The sequence below is a fragment of the Dysidea avara genome, chromosome 6 (assembly GCF_963678975.1).
Source record: "Dysidea avara chromosome 6, odDysAvar1.4, whole genome shotgun sequence".
In the NCBI taxonomy this organism is placed as follows: Eukaryota; Metazoa; Porifera; class Demospongiae; order Dictyoceratida; family Dysideidae; genus Dysidea; species Dysidea avara.
In genome coordinates this window covers 24,173,973-24,192,805 of record NC_089277.1, presented here as the reverse complement: position 1 = coordinate 24,192,805, position 18,833 = coordinate 24,173,973, and the positions used below count along the sequence as shown (strand labels likewise).

At 36.9% G+C, this 18,833-nt stretch overlaps 1 protein-coding gene and 1 long non-coding RNA gene across 3 annotated transcripts; both read left to right on the top strand.

Moving 5' to 3' along the window:
* Positions 1-819: 819 nt before the first annotated feature.
* Positions 820-2,057, top strand: LOC136259054 (uncharacterized). The gene is made up of 5 exons (XR_010703166.1): positions 820-1,079; positions 1,123-1,416; positions 1,471-1,595; positions 1,646-1,733; positions 1,792-2,057. It is a non-coding gene; the product is annotated as an uncharacterized lncRNA (long non-coding RNA).
* A 598-nt stretch (positions 2,058-2,655) lies between these two features.
* Positions 2,656-18,487, top strand: LOC136259052 (solute carrier family 35 member F2-like). Of its 2 annotated transcripts, none has more exons than XM_066052461.1 (7): positions 2,656-2,770; positions 4,009-4,303; positions 5,631-5,802; positions 8,138-8,297; positions 12,734-12,786; positions 13,993-14,147; positions 18,167-18,487. In XM_066052461.1, exons 1-7 carry the CDS (start codon positions 2,733-2,735, stop codon positions 18,425-18,427), a joined length of 1,134 nt encoding a protein of 377 aa, XP_065908533.1. In that variant the 5' UTR covers positions 2,656-2,732; the 3' UTR covers positions 18,428-18,487. The 2 variants fall into 2 exon arrangements, with proteins under 2 accessions (XP_065908533.1, XP_065908534.1); XM_066052462.1 differs by having other exon boundaries at positions 2,681-2,774.
* The last annotated feature ends 346 nt before the right edge of the window (positions 18,488-18,833 follow it).

Here is an 18,833-nt window from a genome sequence, read left to right as displayed (position 1 = left end):
TAAATGTCTCATTAGCTATGTCAGGAAAGTATTACTATGACCAAGAGTCCATAATAAAGAAGCTTGCTATGACTTATAGCTAAGTTGTTCAAATGATCATGATACACAATGAAATTTAACTTCTATTTTCACATCAGAAATTCTTCATTCAAATGTAAAGTCTTAGCCCACTAGCTATGTGTTTCCAGTCTTCTATTCAGTAACCTTGAGAAAAGTAACTGTCAAAGTTTTGAGTCATTGAGTGCTCCAGACTACTGTTTTTTAGTGATCATCTGGGAATGTTTAAACTATAAGGGTTTCTACTTGCCAATCTAATTTTAGTTATGGAAAAGTTTAAGTTTAAGCTCACCGAATGTTGCCGGCTTTCCATACCCCTGTAGTGTTCAGTGATAAGGAATTAGACTAATCATTAGAGGACTACATTTGAATTATAAAGTTAAAGCTATGGCCCATCTGCATGGACTAGTAGTTAATGCTACTGAAATTACTTTGGTTACAGAAGCATTAGTAACAGTTATAATCTGAACAGCTATATAATCAAGGACAAAACTAGCTATAGTTAGAAACATTTTATTAGTGTGGCATATATACCTAATATATACCTAATATTAGAATTAAGAGTAGTGTGACTGCTCTATTGGAATCCCTGAATGCTCTATTAGAGTATATCGATCTTTTGCAGTAAAAAATAAGTGTCTTGCTGGGTCACGTGCACTTAAGCACCTGTAATATTAATAATAGTCCTCATAAACTAGGGTTTCAGGTTTACCATGCGGGCGGGTGACCAGAAACTAAGGTTTGACTTGGTGTGGCCTAATCAGTGTGGACAATCTAATTAGCCACAGTGCATCCACCGCACTAGCTATATGGCTGCGCATGGATGAGGTCACTGCTCTATCATGCTCGTATATATTATACCAACAGCATGCATGCATGCACAGATTGCACACAATCACCTTCGCTGCATGTTTCTTCCGATTGTCCTAGTCGCAGTTAATAACGAGGCTCTAGCAATGGTGCAGCTTGTTGTCATCCAGAACTAGAACAGTGCTTGTGCTCCATGGCAGACTTACCTACAGGTATAGCTATAAAGACTGTCACAGCATTTATGATCGTTCGTAGATATCGCCTCTTCCATCCTTTTCCACCAGTTTCTAGCGACGCCACAATTGTATACCTTTGCTACAGTAGCTAGCTACAGTGCTACACGCATTTGGCAGCTACAAAATCGCATATTGCTTGCTGGCAAAAGGAGTAGTATAGGATAATACCCCCTGGATCGAGAGACAACTGGGGGATTCAACTACCTCACAGTGAATTGGTTAAGTATACTTTATAGATGACTGCAAGTGCAAGCTACCCTGACATAGGGAACTTTGCAGAAAGACATAGAGCTGCATTTGTAGCAATTGTGAGGTAAGAAGATGTGGCTAATTCATTATTAATCTGTTATCTATCATTGCATGGTAGTGGGATCTGCCATCAACATCACCTAGCTACGTAAAGTTGTCAAAGGAAGTTACAAAGTAGTTGCTGATGCTTTCAAAACTTGGACTGCTGATGTCTTGTGGTAGTACTGTAGATGAAATCACATAGTAAGTTCTGCTATAGTTCTTGGAAATGAGTATTTTGTGGTCTATTGAAGTTAGGCAGTGGAGAAACCTGTGATCATGGCTGGATCTTCTGAAAGCTATGAATGACACTGTACAAGGAATAGTATACATTAATTCAAGGTTTGTCACAGAAAAAAATTGCCATAGCAATATTTTTATTGTAACAACATTTTTACAGATGCTACCTATAAGAACTATATGTAACTAGTGATGAAACAGATTATGAGAAGAAAGCTGCACTCAGCGGACAGAAGTAAAAGAGCAAATCCACATTAATTTTAGTGATGTAACATCCCTCAGAAAAAAAGAATCCTGAAGGTGTCAAGAACTTCAATTTGTGAACTGAAAATTATAGTTGCTGTACAAATGATGTGCTTTTTTACTCATTAATGAAATACGTATTGTGGGTAGTAAATACAACACAGGAGCGAGACATTGCTAGCTATATTACTAGCGCAGTATAAAGCAGATGCACAATATAGAAAATGTTGAATTCAGCTACAGGATTTTTTACATCCTGTATGCATTTCACAGTGTTAAAATGTACCTTTCTTCACTGCCTCATTTCCAGCACCATTCTAGGTGCAGTAAATCTTTCTCTATCCTCTGTATGAAATTTACTGAAATCTACTAATGTTCTAAGTATGAAATGTGGCTGAAATGACAAATTTCATGCACATTTTATACTCATTACCTACAAGCGGACATGGAACTTTTCGCCCAGTGCATTGAGGGTTGCCCCCATTATACGTAGATGCGATAGTAGGCTGTTCACTAACAGTCTGTATCACTGTAGCCAAAGCCTTTTACTGATGCATTATCTCATGGACATCCCAATGTTAGCTAGTAAAATGAAGTTTGCCTTGTCTACAAAGTCTACTATAACGATGCATGCTGTTTTTAACACTGAAAAGTAAACTGTCAGCATCAAAACTGGAACTAAAAGTAGCTAAAAGGCTTAGCTATTTGATAAATGGAGGACAAAACAAAGTTGTGCGCTGATAGGGTGGCTGATGAAGACTTACTAGTTTGCGGTTTGGTGCAACCACGTGTTGTGACCTCTATTGTTGGCCACGCCTTATTTCATCTTGAGCCTGGATCTCGGCCTGGATCAAGTCAATGGCAACAGGAGCATGGAAAATCAAGAACCACTGTGTGTATGTTAGTCTTGGCATGTTTGTAACGCGTGAAAGTATTTAGGTATCGTCGAAGGGAGTAGCTAAAAGTTGGGTATGGGAAGGTCACTCGCCGGCAAGCAAGCGAGTCTACACCTGGGGCAGTGAATGTACCAAACAAAATAATGCGATGCTAAGACAGTATCAACATGAAGAATCGCGTGAGAATACAATGTCGATCCATAGAAATGATAATATTCATGAACAGATGAAAGAGACCTGCTGATATTGTCTATTGATGAGCTACTAAGTTGCCACATGTACTGTATTGCTATCATTGTGATGGGTGCCATGTGTTAGGTATACTAAACTTGATTACTAGTGAGATATATTTTATTTTTTTACGAAGCTGTGACTCAAATGTAAATTGGAAGGCTTCAGTAACTATTCAGAAATTAAACACCTGCATAGCAAAATAGCTTCAGGCTATTCTGTATAGGTCTATAGGCTGAAATCTTCAAGAAAGTTTCATAAATCACCGTTAGTGAGTTACAAAGCTTTTTAGCCAAACAGATACAATCACAGATGTTACCACATGTCAATGCTTTACCATGTGGCAATGCCGCAAAACCTTCCACAATCAATCTTTCTGGACTACAATATCACAACGAAACCCGGGTGACCAGTGGACCTCAAAAACTTAAAATTAGGGGGATATAATAAAGATGCTCAACTTTCAATCACCATTTTCTCTAGACATCCTGAAAATATTTAATTGACCTGTTTGATGTATTGCTACGGTATGGTGTATACAAATAACAGTTACTGTTTATTGTGAAAGCTTGTATAGTCAACACTAGTAGGTAGCTATACTCACTAAAATAGTATTTTACATGAATGCATCCTACAATACTGCAATGCGGTGACTGTTTTGTTAAAGCAATATCTATATCTGATGGAGGTAGGGAAGTGTTCCCTAGCCTCTGAATCTTACCACTGTGATATTGAACACTTGACGGAGCTTATACAGCTCTGTGAGTGATTTAGTTGAGTTTTAGAGATAATTTATTCTTGGGTAGTATTACCCAGATGAACTGATTCACTTGTGTCAACTTGTGGATAAGTCCTACAGCTCTTATCACAAAACAGGATACAACAAACATTACATACAAAATTTTCAACTTCTGTCTTATGTCTTGTATTTCCTTGTAGTTTCCTTGTTATATAGTGCATTGTTATGTAACTTTTTTGGAGCTGTAGTGTGTGCTTCATTTCTCTAGCTATTTTTTCTATATACTGGTAACTGGCCAGCTGTTGTCCCTACTTTTTACTGGATTTGGAGTTCTAACCACTCTACTAGATAACCACATAGGGGAACAGATTTCCTCTACACAAACTGCTGGTGTTTACTTTGTGCTCAGTGCAACTTGTGGACCATATATGGCTCTGCAAAAAAACTTTGTGACAAAGCTCAAAGCTAACTGGTGGAAGTTTGTAATATTGGGAATTGCTGATGTACAAGGAGCTTATTTGCAGATATTGGGACTGAAGTATACTACAGTTACTAGTAACATGGTAAGGAACTGAGTGATGAGTTACTGTATTCTGGGTCATGGGTAAAAGATAACCACATTGCTCTGTTAAATTGCAATGTTTAGCTGGAAATTAATTTTTAAAGTTTAATTATTCAAACCATGACAAGGTTTTTATTTGATTATATTGTGAACTTTAAACTTTCTACTGTACCTAATCAAACCTCATCATTTCCCGTAGTTACTGCAAGTACCATTGTAATTTGTAGTAGGTTTCCTGTAGAGGGTTTTATACATGCCACAGTTTGTATGAACATGTGGTTAGTATATGTATGTGAGTGTCGTTGATGGTCCAACATTCATGTAAGTGTACATATTTGTGTCATAACTCAATGCATTATTTATTTAATCAAGCAAATAAAGAGATTACTTAATATGTACATAGCTTGATTATATAGGTGCATTACAGACTCATAGAAATTGTGGTATGACCGTTTTAGCGATATATCGCGATATTTTGAAAGTATCGATATCGCGATATTTTGTTATTAACTATCGTGATACCATACCTGTACATTACTGTCATTAAAAATCCATTTGTTATGCAGTAGTTGGCTAAGAATCCTTGTAAATGATAAAGACCACCCATCTGGTTTCCCCTGTAGAGAGGTGTGAACACCATAACAACCTCAAAGCATGTGTTACAATAACTGTTACTGTAAACAAGGATGATAGTGGCTAGTTTGCTATCACCTATAAGGACTTCCTGCAGGAATGCTAAGCAGTAAGCTATGTGGCACCAGCTATGATTGACTTATTTGTAAGTATCGTGAACTATTCAGTATCGTGAATAGTGGCTTTAGTATCGATCGTGATACTAAAATGGCAGTATCGCTCAGCCCTAGTATGAAGCATATAAGTTTAAAGTTATACACACCCATTGCCACGTACCACAAATGCACAAGTGACCTGAAATTTGGACATGCACTTCAGCTTTTTCCATCCAGCAGCAGGAGGTACGGGGTTGGTGTGTGGGTGTTGTGAGCAGTGTGAACGATAAAAATTAGTTGTACAATATCAATAGTCTATTAATAATATAAATATTAATGTGTATTTTACTTCTTTTGTACAAAATGTGGAGATCTGGTCTCATACGGTTCCGCTCAAATGTAACGTCACTTTGTGCTATTACAAATGAGCTAATTAAAAGTTTTACTTCTGAGTATTCATCCCAGGATGAATACTTGCGAGCGAAATGGGTACCACGCCCTTTAATTGGCTTGTTTTTTAATTGCTTGCACTCTCGTGAGACGACGTTACATTTAAGCGGTATCGTATTAATGTATGTCTCACCATCATGTTCATAACAGGTTATCATTCACGGTGCAAGTGTGATATGGATAGTTCTTCTTTCTGTTTTCTTAACCAAAACCAGATATAGACTAGTCCATTATTTAGCAATGGTTATCTGCACACTTGGTATGGCAGTAGTAATTTATGAAGATTTTAAATCATCAAAGGACAAAGATAAAAGTAGTTCAGGTAAAATAATTATGATAAGGAGGTGCATTTACATGTACATTGCTATGAGTCATATTCGATAAGTATGTATGGTGTGAAAAGGAGTGAACCGTGGACAAATATACCAAGCCGAATGCTGTATTCTGTTTCAAGACAACTTTTTGAGTATGATATTTTTCTTTAGCACTAGCTCAAGTATAACAGCTTTTACTGAACGAAAGGAGATTTTGACAAAAGAAAATTTTGTTGGTGAATTTGACAAATCAGTATAAAATTTGTCAACTTTTAACTCTATGTCCATATTAACGGTACATGTTTAGATCTCTATGAACTCTTGATTGTCATCAACATTTAATCGTCAAAGCTGATTATGAAATGTGGATTCATCAGTTTTTTTCCTTCCGTCAAATTTTCCTGTCATATAGTATATAGAATTTTCAACAAAGTTGGGAAAGTCACAAAGTTGTTGAATCGTGTAAATGTACAAATCACTGAGCTGTTTTTGTGAGGTTTTGACAGGAATGTAGCTCAACTTTCCTGTATTCATCTTCCTGTACTGGAGGCTTCCTTTACCATCAAATACACTACCATTAATAGTTTATGAAATGGTGAGGGAGAGTGTCTAACTGCTAATGCAGCCTGTACAAAATCACTGCATATTGTTGAGTAGACATTGACCTTTGATGAAATTAACACTTTTTCTGGCGATAGAGAAGTGTTGGTAAGTGTTGAGACGTTGAAACCAGGTCAGATCAGTCAGATCACTGTTTTGTCTGGGTCACCCAGGTTTGAAGTGTATTGATGCATCATGACTCATGACCTAGTTCTGCTGCAGCCTGGCTTCTTTCATGAGCCATGCCCACTTATCAGTATTACTGGCTTAGGCATACAACCAGCCATGCTAATTTATCAGTGGTATTTCAGTTATGCACAAATCCATGTCCATTGCTGTCTGCAGGCTTATGTGGGGCCACACCCACTAATCGATTATTTTTGTATGCTACAGTAGTAGGCAAGCCTCCATTACTTAAGCCACACCTATTTTAATACTGGTAATGTGTCAGCATCACACTAATTTGTCAGTGTGGTGTGGGGAAGTGCCACACCCACATACAGGGAAGAGAGCAAGACATGGTAGCGTTGGGGTGATGCCAAGGGGTGCTGGTAACCTCAGAATAAAAAAAAATTATCTAAATCTACATGGAACCCAACCCACAAACTGATAGTTTAATTATAATACTTACTTGTGTAGTTTCCATATTGTTACCCGTGTACTTAACATGCTATTCAAGAGCCCAAAACATAGCTCTGGGTGCATGTAGATCACACATTCAAGTCAAATCCGAGTCTGACATGGATTGCAATCCAGGTCAGCGGGTCATCCAGGTCAGCGGGTCATCCAGGTCAGCAGTAGTCACCCAGTTTTATCACTGGTTAACTGTTCATAGGTATAAAGTAAAGTTGTTGCTCTACTGAAGTATGGATGCTCTAGTTTACACAGTGATTTGCTGATTGTGTCCTAGTTAGACACTTTCCCTTACTACTTAGTATTTTGAACTCTTGCTGCTAAATGAAGATTGATTGCTTGATTGATGCATGCCTGCATGTGTAATTTATGTATACAGATGTACATATAATTTATTGACGTACAATAATAAGTACTGTATCTTTTGTGAGTGGTGCTACCTGTACAGTACATACAGTCATACATGTACATGCATATACACACATACGGTACCACTCATATGCAATGCCGTCTCGTGAGAGTGCAAGCGATTAACAGACTCGCTAATTAAAGGGCGTGGCTTAGGGATGCGGCGATTATGCCGGCATAATTTCGGGCATAATAGGTATGTGTGAGAATCAGGAATTATGCTAGCATTTTGAGGTGATTATAAAGCTTTAACAGTAGGAATATCTGCAGATTGCACAATTCTGTTAAAAAAGATCGAGATACTCTAATAGAGCAGTCAGAAACTCTAACAGAACAGTCACTGAAGATTATTTACTCTAATAAAGCAGTCACATTGAAATGAAATACTCTAATACAGCAACCAGCTAAAGAATTAAAGACTATTTGAAGCTTAAACATCAATGAAAATGGCCTGATACAGCAATGAACTGGCATTATTAGCCAATTATGGTGGCATAATTTTGGGAATAATGGGCAATTCTCAAAAGCATAATAGGTGATTTTTTGAGCACTGCTCAAAAGCATAATGCTCAATATTTGGAGCATAATAGCCTCGTGCCTAGCGTGGCTCCCATTTTGCTTGCGAGTATTGTTGCATTTGTAGTGGTACATACCCATATGCACACATACAGAGCCACTGGATGTCTATATATTCTTTTTTAGGAAGCAATGATCTATGGGGAGATATACTATGTGTCATCGCTGCACTAGCACAGTGTATCAGTATTGTCGGTGAAGAGTTTTTAATCAAAGAAGAAATCAGTATAATAGACTTTATGGCAATGTTAGGATTTAGTGGAGCACTGGCTTCCAGTATTCAACTGTAAGTAATATTGTGATAGATATAGAACTTTCATCATTTCAAATAATTTTCCTCCCCTTCTTCACACACAAACACTATCATACAAACATTATTATTGTCACGACTGGATGAGACACCTTTTATACATGCAAATTGTGTGAATATAAGGCACAAGCCAATTATCATACAGTACGATAGTACTACATGGTAGGGACGACAAAGATGTGGGCGTGGTCTACGAAGATAAATCAAGCCAAAATCATCTTTGCAAACCCTTCACGGCCACTTGACGGTATTGGTCAGGTATAACCAAGCCCAAACATGCCTTCAGAATGACCAGAAGCATTTTCGATTAGGTGCTACGAAATTTTAAAAAATATATATATATTCGCAAATTTTCTACTGCCTCACTGCCTGCCTGCCTGCCTGCCTGCCTGCCTGCCTGCCTGCCTGCCTGCCTGCCTGCCTGCCTGCCTGCCTGCCTGCCTGCCTGCCTGCCTGATGCGTTCAGTCAAGCGTAGCGGAAAATTGGCTACAGCTACAGTCTTACTTCTTTGGCGGAAATGCTTCGAATTTCATGGAGATGAAACTTTTAGTATTTTAAATATAATGTATGTACTATTGCTTACTGATTTTCCTTTGATCCTTCTTTATCGTGGCCATTGCTCAGCAGTAGGGCTTCCATATCAATAGGGCTTCCATAATCATTGTGAATACACGTGTTATCACACCAAACTTTTAGAATACGTTTGTGATTTGACGTTTGGTTTATACAGGATCTATCGTACGTCGTCGACAAGATACAGGCGTAAGACATCTTGTTTAGTATAATAGTATTAGTGTGTTTGTTGTTTAGCAGCTAGGTTTAACTGCTTGCATTTCTAAACGCATTTCTTTGCGACTAAAACATTCTTCGCTATTACAGTATTAACACTTCTTTATGTATCCTTGCATGTGCTTACTATTGTCTACACAAGTCAGCAAAACCATATACATACATGATTGCAAATAACTATCTAAAGCTGTTAACACTATTAAGTGTAAAATGCATATACAAAACTTCTAATTCAATGCATGAATAATAATGTATTAAGTGCATAATCTCATAGAAACCCTGCATATTATGTTTTGTCACAATTCCTTGTCAGTTGTCAGTCACTCCAGCAGCATCGTCCTTATGTGCAACAATTACTTCTTGTGTTCCACCATATTCCCACTACAATGATCAATGTGTACTGTATAGCTAACCTATGACAAGTACAAAGAAAGCATAGCTTATTTGGTAACTTCATTGTTAACAAAGTTATAGCTAACGAATGTGTAAAAGGTAGAGTAGGGCTTATCATACAGTACGATAGTAACTGTATAGTAGGGACCACAAAGGAGTAGGCGTGGCCCACAAAATAATATCACCCTAACATCAGCCTCAATTTTTCCTTACAACGATGAGGCAGTATTGGTGAGGTAAAACTAAACCCAAACAAGCTTTCAGATCGACCCGAAATGCTTTCAACAAGTTCTTGATTAAAATGCTGTGTAACGGGTTGAACATAGCTGACAACGAAGTGTAATGGTAACTTCACTTTTCACGCAATAATTGATATAGCTGGGGCATGTGGTGCCTTTTCAGATGCGGTATGCGTGGGGTCACCAGCTATAATAAAATTATTTACAAAAAAAGTTAACAAACAAGTACACGAAAAAATTTGGAATTTTCAACTAGAGTAGGGACGACAGTACATTGATAAAAAGTACTGAAACAAGTGCATAGGGGTAGTGAACAATACTAAAATACAGTTTAATAATAAGACGTGTTATATCCCTACTGTGCTTAAAATGATTTCTTTTTAACTTTTCCCCCCTTTACTGCAAGAACCGTCAAAGACTGCGTGGCTATGTGTATTTACGAAGAACTGAAACAAGATGAATTTTGAAGGCACATATTTCCCAATGATGGCTAGGCAGATTCGACTCAAATTAGGAATGGGAGATGAGGAAGCTTCCAAAGCAGAAATGGTTAATTACCGTTCAAGTACTATGGAGCTACGGGTACAAGAAAACGGTGCTTTCTGGTTCTGTAAAAATTATGTTGCCCACCCGCACCGGCCACACAATACACTTGATATTCATAATTTTTGTAATACTCTAATACTGCACGCCTTTTTCTGAACACTTCAATACAATGCATATACAGAATGTTTTAGAATTTCCACTACAAGTTATCATTCTAGTGTACTAGACCAGAACTTTGATTTATAAGGTAGAAATTAAGTGAGGTGAGCAACTGACAGCAGTGGCAGAGGACTAAAGGGCTTGGGTATGGGTGTGGAGGTCCTTGGTTAGAATTTTTTCTGACATTTTTTGCACATTACTTCTCAATGACTGTTTTATTAGAGTATCTCAGTCCCTTTTTTTCACATGTTTGGTTTTGTTGTATATCTACTTCTATCCCACTGAAGCCCTACATCAAAGTATAAAAGTAGGAGGATATGGTAGTTAAACCCCTGGAATGGACGATAAACCCCAGTAGGTCACAGTCCTTAAATATGAAAGAGAAGCTGATGTACACATTCAGTTGGATCAAAGGAAACATAAAGCCATATCATAATTTATAGCTGCAAGTACAGCAAAACTGAAACCATACACAACTTTAACTGTACTAGCCTCATTGTAGTTCTTCATGAAGTAAAATGCTTCAAAGTGTGGGATAGAAGACATGTCATAACATGTTATCAACACCTCAATTTAGTAATTGTCACATTGTTTATGAAGTCAAGTGCTTCAAATTGTGAGTTAGAAGCCAATTAAACTCTACTCCTGCACTCTAGGATATCTGTTATCAACCCAAGGCCAAGGCATTGCTTTCTGTCCCACACTTTGAAGCATTTTACTTCATAAAAAGAGGCTAGTAAAGTAAAGTTGTGTCTCGGCCTTGGGTTGATAACAATGATATCCTACTCGTGGTTGGGTTAACTGTAACTTAGCTAATACTCTCAGTACTTTCAAACCACAAAAGGTTTGCACTACAATATTAACTTTATATGCGGACCAATTTTAAGTTATTCAATCAAGCAGATTACCTGTAAGCGTGGCTACAAACCGCTTTTGCAATTTTCAAAATCACACATAATTCTGTTGTTCTGTAAAAAATTGGACTGTAAATGTGCAGCATTATGCCCTTACTGCCATCCAAATTTGAAGTCTTGACTAAAGCACACACGAGTTATTGTAATTTTTCTAAAGTGTGTGAAAAGAAACATTATGTAAGAGGATTAAGAAGAAAAATACGAAAAAATAAGATGAACTTTTGAAGACACATATCTCAGTAGGGGGTTCAACTCAAATTTGGAATAGGAGATGCCCTACCCGAGAGATTTTCCACAGCAAAACTGGTTAATTTCCATTTAGGAACTATTGAGCTATGAATGCGTGAAAACAGCATTTTCTTGGTACCTGTAAAATACACACTTGTCTGTTACTAGCTGTACTTGGCTGCATGACACACTATCGTGTGTCCTGGTTATTATGAAAGTGCATGTCATGAGAAAAGTTAAATACTCCAATACAGTATTCAGGCAACTATTTTACTAGACATCATTGCCTAATGAATACAAATTCCCATGAGCGACAATATTATATTTTTAAAAGATTGATCACTAGCTAAAAGTTATCATAAGTTTTGATAATGCAAAAACATTTAGCAAACTATGGAGACCCAATCAAAAATTTATGAGCACAAAGCAGCATAATACGTAGGTAAATTTTTAATAAAGCATAATAGGCTTGTGTCTACACTTTAAAGTGCACTACTTAATATGTTCGATCGTACTAAACATACCAATCAGCAAGTGTATTAAAATATTAAATTGTCACAACAAGAAAAGCGAAACTGAATTAACAGTATAATGTTATTTTGTTACTAACACAGACAGTGGGAAAGAGGAAAGGTATTTGAAGTGTTCATTACTGTGGAATTACAGTGGGACCTCTGTTAACAAACCCTCTGAATTAAGGACACAATAGAAAAACCTCCATAATAAGTACAAAACGTTTGGTCCCAACAGGTCTGGTCAATACATTTTTTACTTCTGAAAGGAAAACCTCTATATTACAGCAAAAAGTAGCCAAAAATTCTGAGTCCCAAAATGTCCGTAATAGAGAGGTTCCACTGTACATATTTTATCATTTTAAGTAATTTTCAGATCACATATCTTATGTGGCTGCAAATACAGTAATACATTCCTACCATGAAGATTGGTTGTGTGTTATTATGTGTGTCGTCAGTGTCAAGTGAATGCTTCTACAGCAGTTAATAACTTCTCAGTGTTAAAATAATTCTAATGGCTGACTGGCTATGCATAACTGCTGCCTTCAAATGTTGTGTTGTGAGGTGATTACATTGAAATTTTCATACAATAGAATTTGTGTAAATTTTTAATAAAGGCTGTTTTTCACAGGTGTATTTTGGATCGAAGAACTTTAGTCGAAATAACATGGGACCTACGAACAAGTATGACACTTTGACATTTGTATAAATAAATGTGATGCGCTAAGCAAAAACTGCCTTTTTCTCAAACTGTTTTGACTTACTGTAATTTCTTTGTTCTCTAGAAGAAAAACTAATGGGATGTTAAAAGCTTTAGCCTTATATGGAGTTATAGCGATAGACAGCAGGAAAAGCAAAGTAATCAATTTGTGCCTTGACTATATAGAAAGTAAATTACTAGCACTCACTTAATCAATCATAAGTCACAATTGCTACAAACTATGAAAACAGGGACTTGTCCCATGCTAGTGAGCAAGAAGCTTATAAATGGGATGATGGAGTTATAGTGCTGCAACATAAAAAAATGCACTTAACTCGTGTTTACTTCATGGTACAGAAATGCAACAAAGATATTCTTATTCAGGCAAATCTGAATTTAATCAATTCGAGTCTTGTTTTACTGTTTACTAGAGCAATTAAAATGTGCATTAAAGTTATTTTGTAGTATAGTTAATATTAATTTTCAATGCAATAAATTTCAGAAACATAATTGTGCAGGTTTTCACTCAGCAGGTCATAAATAAACAGCTGGCTAAGCACAAACCTGTCATTTTATGCATGCAAATTTCCCAAATTGTTTCTTGATTTCCTTTACAAATGTGATCTACTATGTTACCCAGTACGTATAGCTTTATTGCTCTATTAGAGTAGTTACTTGACTGCTCTTAGACTATTAAGAGTATCTTGATAGTTTTTAATGCAGTGGGAGGTGTAAGTAAAGTGTTGCTGAGAGTTTAGTAGCCATAGCAAATGTTAGCTTAATGCAATTGCATGCAAGCTAGTGAAGTACAGTGGTGCATAGAGGCTTGCTATGATAAATTGGTAGTACAGCGATTAAGCAAGTTACACTGCTACTGAGCTAATATTTACAAGGGGGTTTCAGTCGAAGGCACAGAAACCCACCTAGATGAAGGCACTTAGGAAAGTTATTATGTATTCTTCCCACATGACAAACAGAGCCACAAAACTCACATACTGTACCTTTCTACACAAAATTGATATATGGCTTTTTACGGTCATAATCTTTTCTTAATATGACACTAAATATTTCAACGTATGTTAAGTTTGTTTCATTTCAGTTTTTGCTCAGCCAGTCACATGTTAATATTTTTCTTGAGGTGATTACATATGATTGTATAAATTAATATCAGTTTTATTTCTAAACTACAGTTATCTACTTTTTGGGTGTCAATCTCTGTAATACTGGCTACTACTGCTTGAAACCACTTGTTCTGATATTCTCATCATCGATGGTCATTAATCTCTCAACTCTCACTGCAAATGTGTACAGTTTGATATTTGCAGTTTTCTTATTTGGAGACAAGGTCAGCATGTTTCTTGGTAGCATGTAGTGGCAGTGTTTATATTCATGTATGTACTACTGTTTAACATTTGTCTGATTCCGGTTGCCGACTTATACAGGCTATTCGTCTGGCACTCACCGATCATAACTCTAGTATCAAGCACACTAGTTTGTATGAAAGTAAGTTTTTGGTGAGTTCAAGGCGAGCTAGGGTCACTCTCTCCAACCCTAGCTCACCCCAAACTCACCAAAAAGTTACATTCATATCAAACAATGAAGGACATCATTATGCTTAACCGGCAAACTTAATGTTAAGGTTAGGGTTGGGTTCAGCCTTGATTTCTTCTTCACCCGGTCCTCTTACTACGTATATACAGATTACTTATCGAATCAATAGAAAAAAGTAAGAGAGCTGGGTAGCTATAGCAGCAGTAGCACAGATGTACCCACTGGCCTTTCATACCGGCAATCCAGGTTTGAGCCCGTGATTTTTTTTTTTACTAACCTTTTTGTCTAAGTATTTTTATTACATACAGAACCAGATGAATAGCCCCTTCCATTATTTAATTCTTGCAAAATGCACACTCCACCTACCCGATATAAAAAATAAAGATGCATATATGTATACAGGCTGCTGTATATGTATAGTGATTTACGACTCTCTAGAAGGCAGGGCATAGATATAAAATTTGCAAGTGTGACCAGCTAGCTGTTCATACATTTCTTGAATTTCTGTTTGTTGCTTGTATAGTACAGCAAAGGAGTGGACTTCCAAGTTTAAACCAATCAATTTATAGGTCAAACCAATCATAATTCACAATAGAACAAGCTGTATGATAACAGTACTAGGCTGAATGTGTTCACCTTATAGTCTGGGAAATCCATCAGGGTGTAGTGCTTGTCCTGTGTTTGAGAAATCCTGTAAATTTTGTAGGAATTTTGTATTTCTGTTTTGTTATAAAGACATACTGTGTATGTGTGCAACACAACAACTTTTTAATTGCTTCAGTATGTAATGAAACAAGGCTCCAATCAATAAAATCTATACACCATCAGATTTGCTTGTTTTTCATGGAAAATAAGAAAAAGCTTTGTTACAACTATAGAGCATGTGAGTTATGGATGCTAAATAGTTTAATTACAGTGCAATAGAAATTAAGTTCACTATTGTTATTTCTTTGTTAGAAAGGCCTTTTTCTTAGTACAGAGAAATACAGGGAAAACATGATACTTTGATGGATTTACCCAGTTTGTTATGAATAGATTAAACCAAATCCCATCTTTGTAACTTACGTCAATTGTGATTGATTAATTAAGTGCCTGTAATTTACTGGTCGTGTAGTTACTGTACAAATCAAATATCTTGCTGTTCCAACTGTCCAGCACTGTAATTCCAAAACTATTCTCATAAAAGACTGAAACTTTGGCTGTCCACTCATATGTAGATGACACAGAAGAATGTATGTATTAGTTAGAATGGGTCGAGAAGGTTTCTATGCTATTTAGAGACCTGAGGACGATGTGGGCGAGGCTACCTGCAAACTTAATTACCAAGGCCGCAGGCCAAGGTGATTAATTGTGGGTAGCCAACCCACATCGTATGAGGGGCGTAGAAACCGATATTAAGTTGAGTTGATTATGTCAGTGCCACTGTACTGGTGTGACATTCAAACATTATGTGACAATAGTGCCAGTATCAAGTACCGTATAGCTGGTAATTTTCGAAAGGTTTTTATTTTCGGATATTTCCCCTCCTCTTCGAAAATAAATTCCCAAGTCCGGTTGTTTTTCAAAAATAAATTCCCACAAGTGAAAGCAACTGTCCGACTTTCGGCAATTCGTTCGTGTATTCCTCAAGTTTTAGCTCAGTATTGCTGATGAAAATGGGTAAACTGTATCATTACTGTACCAATAACCAGAAAACAGGTGATCCAGAATGGGAATTGATGCCGTCTGCTCTAGAATCTATGGTAGGACTATAGCTATGATCGAGCATGATCGTGCCAGTGAATTCACTCCACCCAAGACTCTTTTTGGATTATTCCATCAGTAAGTCAGTTTTTGGCAAACATTCATGCATCTTCATAATTTGTGACACGAATTTCCGTTTATTTGAAATGCATCCGGACTTCGAAATGTGCACTCTTCAAAATTAAAATCTTTTGAAATTCTGCGAAAATTTCTGTTTCGAAAATAACCCGCTATACGGTAGTTGCTATGCCTGGCTAGAGTGACACTTGTATGGTCCAGAAAGTAAGCTATTAAGAAGCAAACTGTGCGTGCTACCATCGAGATTTATCCTTCAAATTTATTTTGTCAGCTCCGCACCGTGCCAGACATTGGTGCTTTGTGCTGAATGCTAATTATGCCTGCCTTGTCCAGAAAGTAAGCTAACAGTAAGGGCATTTTGTTTTTGACCTTGCTGATTATCGTTTGATGAATGTAGTAAACAACCACCAGTGAGACCACAGGTTACTAGTTATTTAGTAACCCCACCACAGATTTCTATTGGATTTAGTAACCTCAGACATCAAAGGAAATATTATGTAAAATTTTCATAACACAGAAAAATAAAATGGAATTAGAAGAATATGCAAAATTATGGATTTCTGCTCAGCGAAGTCATATTAAACTTAATCTCTACCACATCATAAACAAGCCCCTGTAACACATGTGCCCTTTAGTTTATGGAAGCAAAAAATAGTTTTAAACTCCATAAGAAGGCAAATCTGATGATTTATCAATGATTGAAAGTTTGAGTGTCTTCACTGATAACTGAAGCAATCAAAGCATCCATAATTTTTATTGTGTAAACAGCATGCATTGTCTAGATTTCTTTATTTCAACCTTAAGCACGAGTGTATACAGGGCTAAAGCTATCCCTTGGTGGATCAACTTTTAACTCTGCACCATGTTTATGACCTGAATCTTGAGCATCTGTGGTTTATTTTCAGTTTGGACCACAACAAGGTGAATTTCATTGGCTACTTACATCCTGTAGATCCCTTGTTTATATCTCAATAGATCCCTGTCTCTGGGGCGATACAAAACACGCTGGGAAATTGCATGCCTGTAGCAATGACAATGAACTTTATCTGAAATTACGTCACAGACATAAAATGGCCGCTGTAGCTAAAATTTGTTAGGGCAACTATGGGGAGAAATTGTTTGAACTACAATATCTCAGCCAAGACGGAAGATATCGAGCTCTAACCGGCAGGTATGGTTATAAATTAGATGAAAGAGTAGGAATCTAGCGTTGTTTTGAAAACCAACCAAAAATCGCTTTTACGTAATTATTGTAATGTCTTATATAGCCATACCTGCTAGTTACAGTTGATATCTTCCTTCTTGGCTGAGATATTGCCGTTCAAAAATTTTCTTCTAATAGTCGCCCATACAAATTTTATGAACATCCCCACACTACAGCGGCCATTTTATGTCTGTGACATAATTTCGGATAACACCCATACATGGGCATGGGCATTTAACTGAATAGTAAGTGCCATTACAAGTTACAAGTGCTTGTTTCTACAATGAATGCTACATTTCTCATGTCACAAGCAGCTGTGAAGATAACAAGCAGCAGTGAAGATACAATGATGAGCTGTGGTTTAAATTACATGTAGTTAGACATCGAAACACAGGGTTTCATGAAATTTAGAAACCCTCAGGCCCTGTAGTAGCACCCTCGCTTCGCTCGTGCACCACAACACAGGGCCCTAAATTCTGTAGTACCTTGTGTTTTGATGTCTAGCTATTATATAAACCCTTCTTTGAGTTTCCTATTGTGCTTTAATTCCAAAACTACTCACTGTAACGTAGGCTTAAGCTTTGGTAACCAACTTCTTGAACACTGTAGATAATAGTGTGGTAATGAAAAGTAGTGAAATGTATGCAGTTTATATCTGAGGTGGTCAAATCAATTATTAGAGTGTAAATGTAGTATATGTGTGTAGCTTTCTTCAAAATGTGTACATGTGTACCTATATGTTCTTTATTTGCTATCAGAACTGATTTTGTTGGGTTATTTTTGTACAGTTTTCAGCCTTCTACATTGGAGGATTTGTGGTGATCATGTTTGGACTGATCCTATACAATATTATATCAGTACCTGAAGGAGGTACAGACCAGTCAGTGTTCAGTATTGGCTACTGGTACAACTATGGACACTCACTATTCTGTGAGTGGAGATGTTGTCCTGCACCAGAGCAAGAACCACCACCACCAACCTTAAGTGAATCAGAAACTGGTTATTCATTTAACGATGATAAAACACCATTATTGAAAGTCAATAACTAATGTTTATTAGTGTCTTGGTTATGCCTTGACATTTTAATATATTTTTAATCACTGTGTAAATAGGAGGTAAAATAAGGCATTTGTGTATACTATAGGCATGACAGTATGTTGTACATTTGACCTGAAAACTATATTGATATCGGCATGTGTTAGGTACATCATGTTTATACATCTTACCTATGTAGAAGTAAAGGAAACATACTACATGTCAAAAGTTGGTATTATTGGTATGCACCTGATGTGTATATCACATGTAGCATATGTACTAGAAGTCATGCCTGCCAACATGTCCATCATGTATTCTATACTGATATAGTTACATCATTGCTGTCCACTTTAGTTAAATCAATTTTGCCAGTTTGTATTGTGCAGTAATCTTGTATTTTAATATTTTTTTGCCACACAA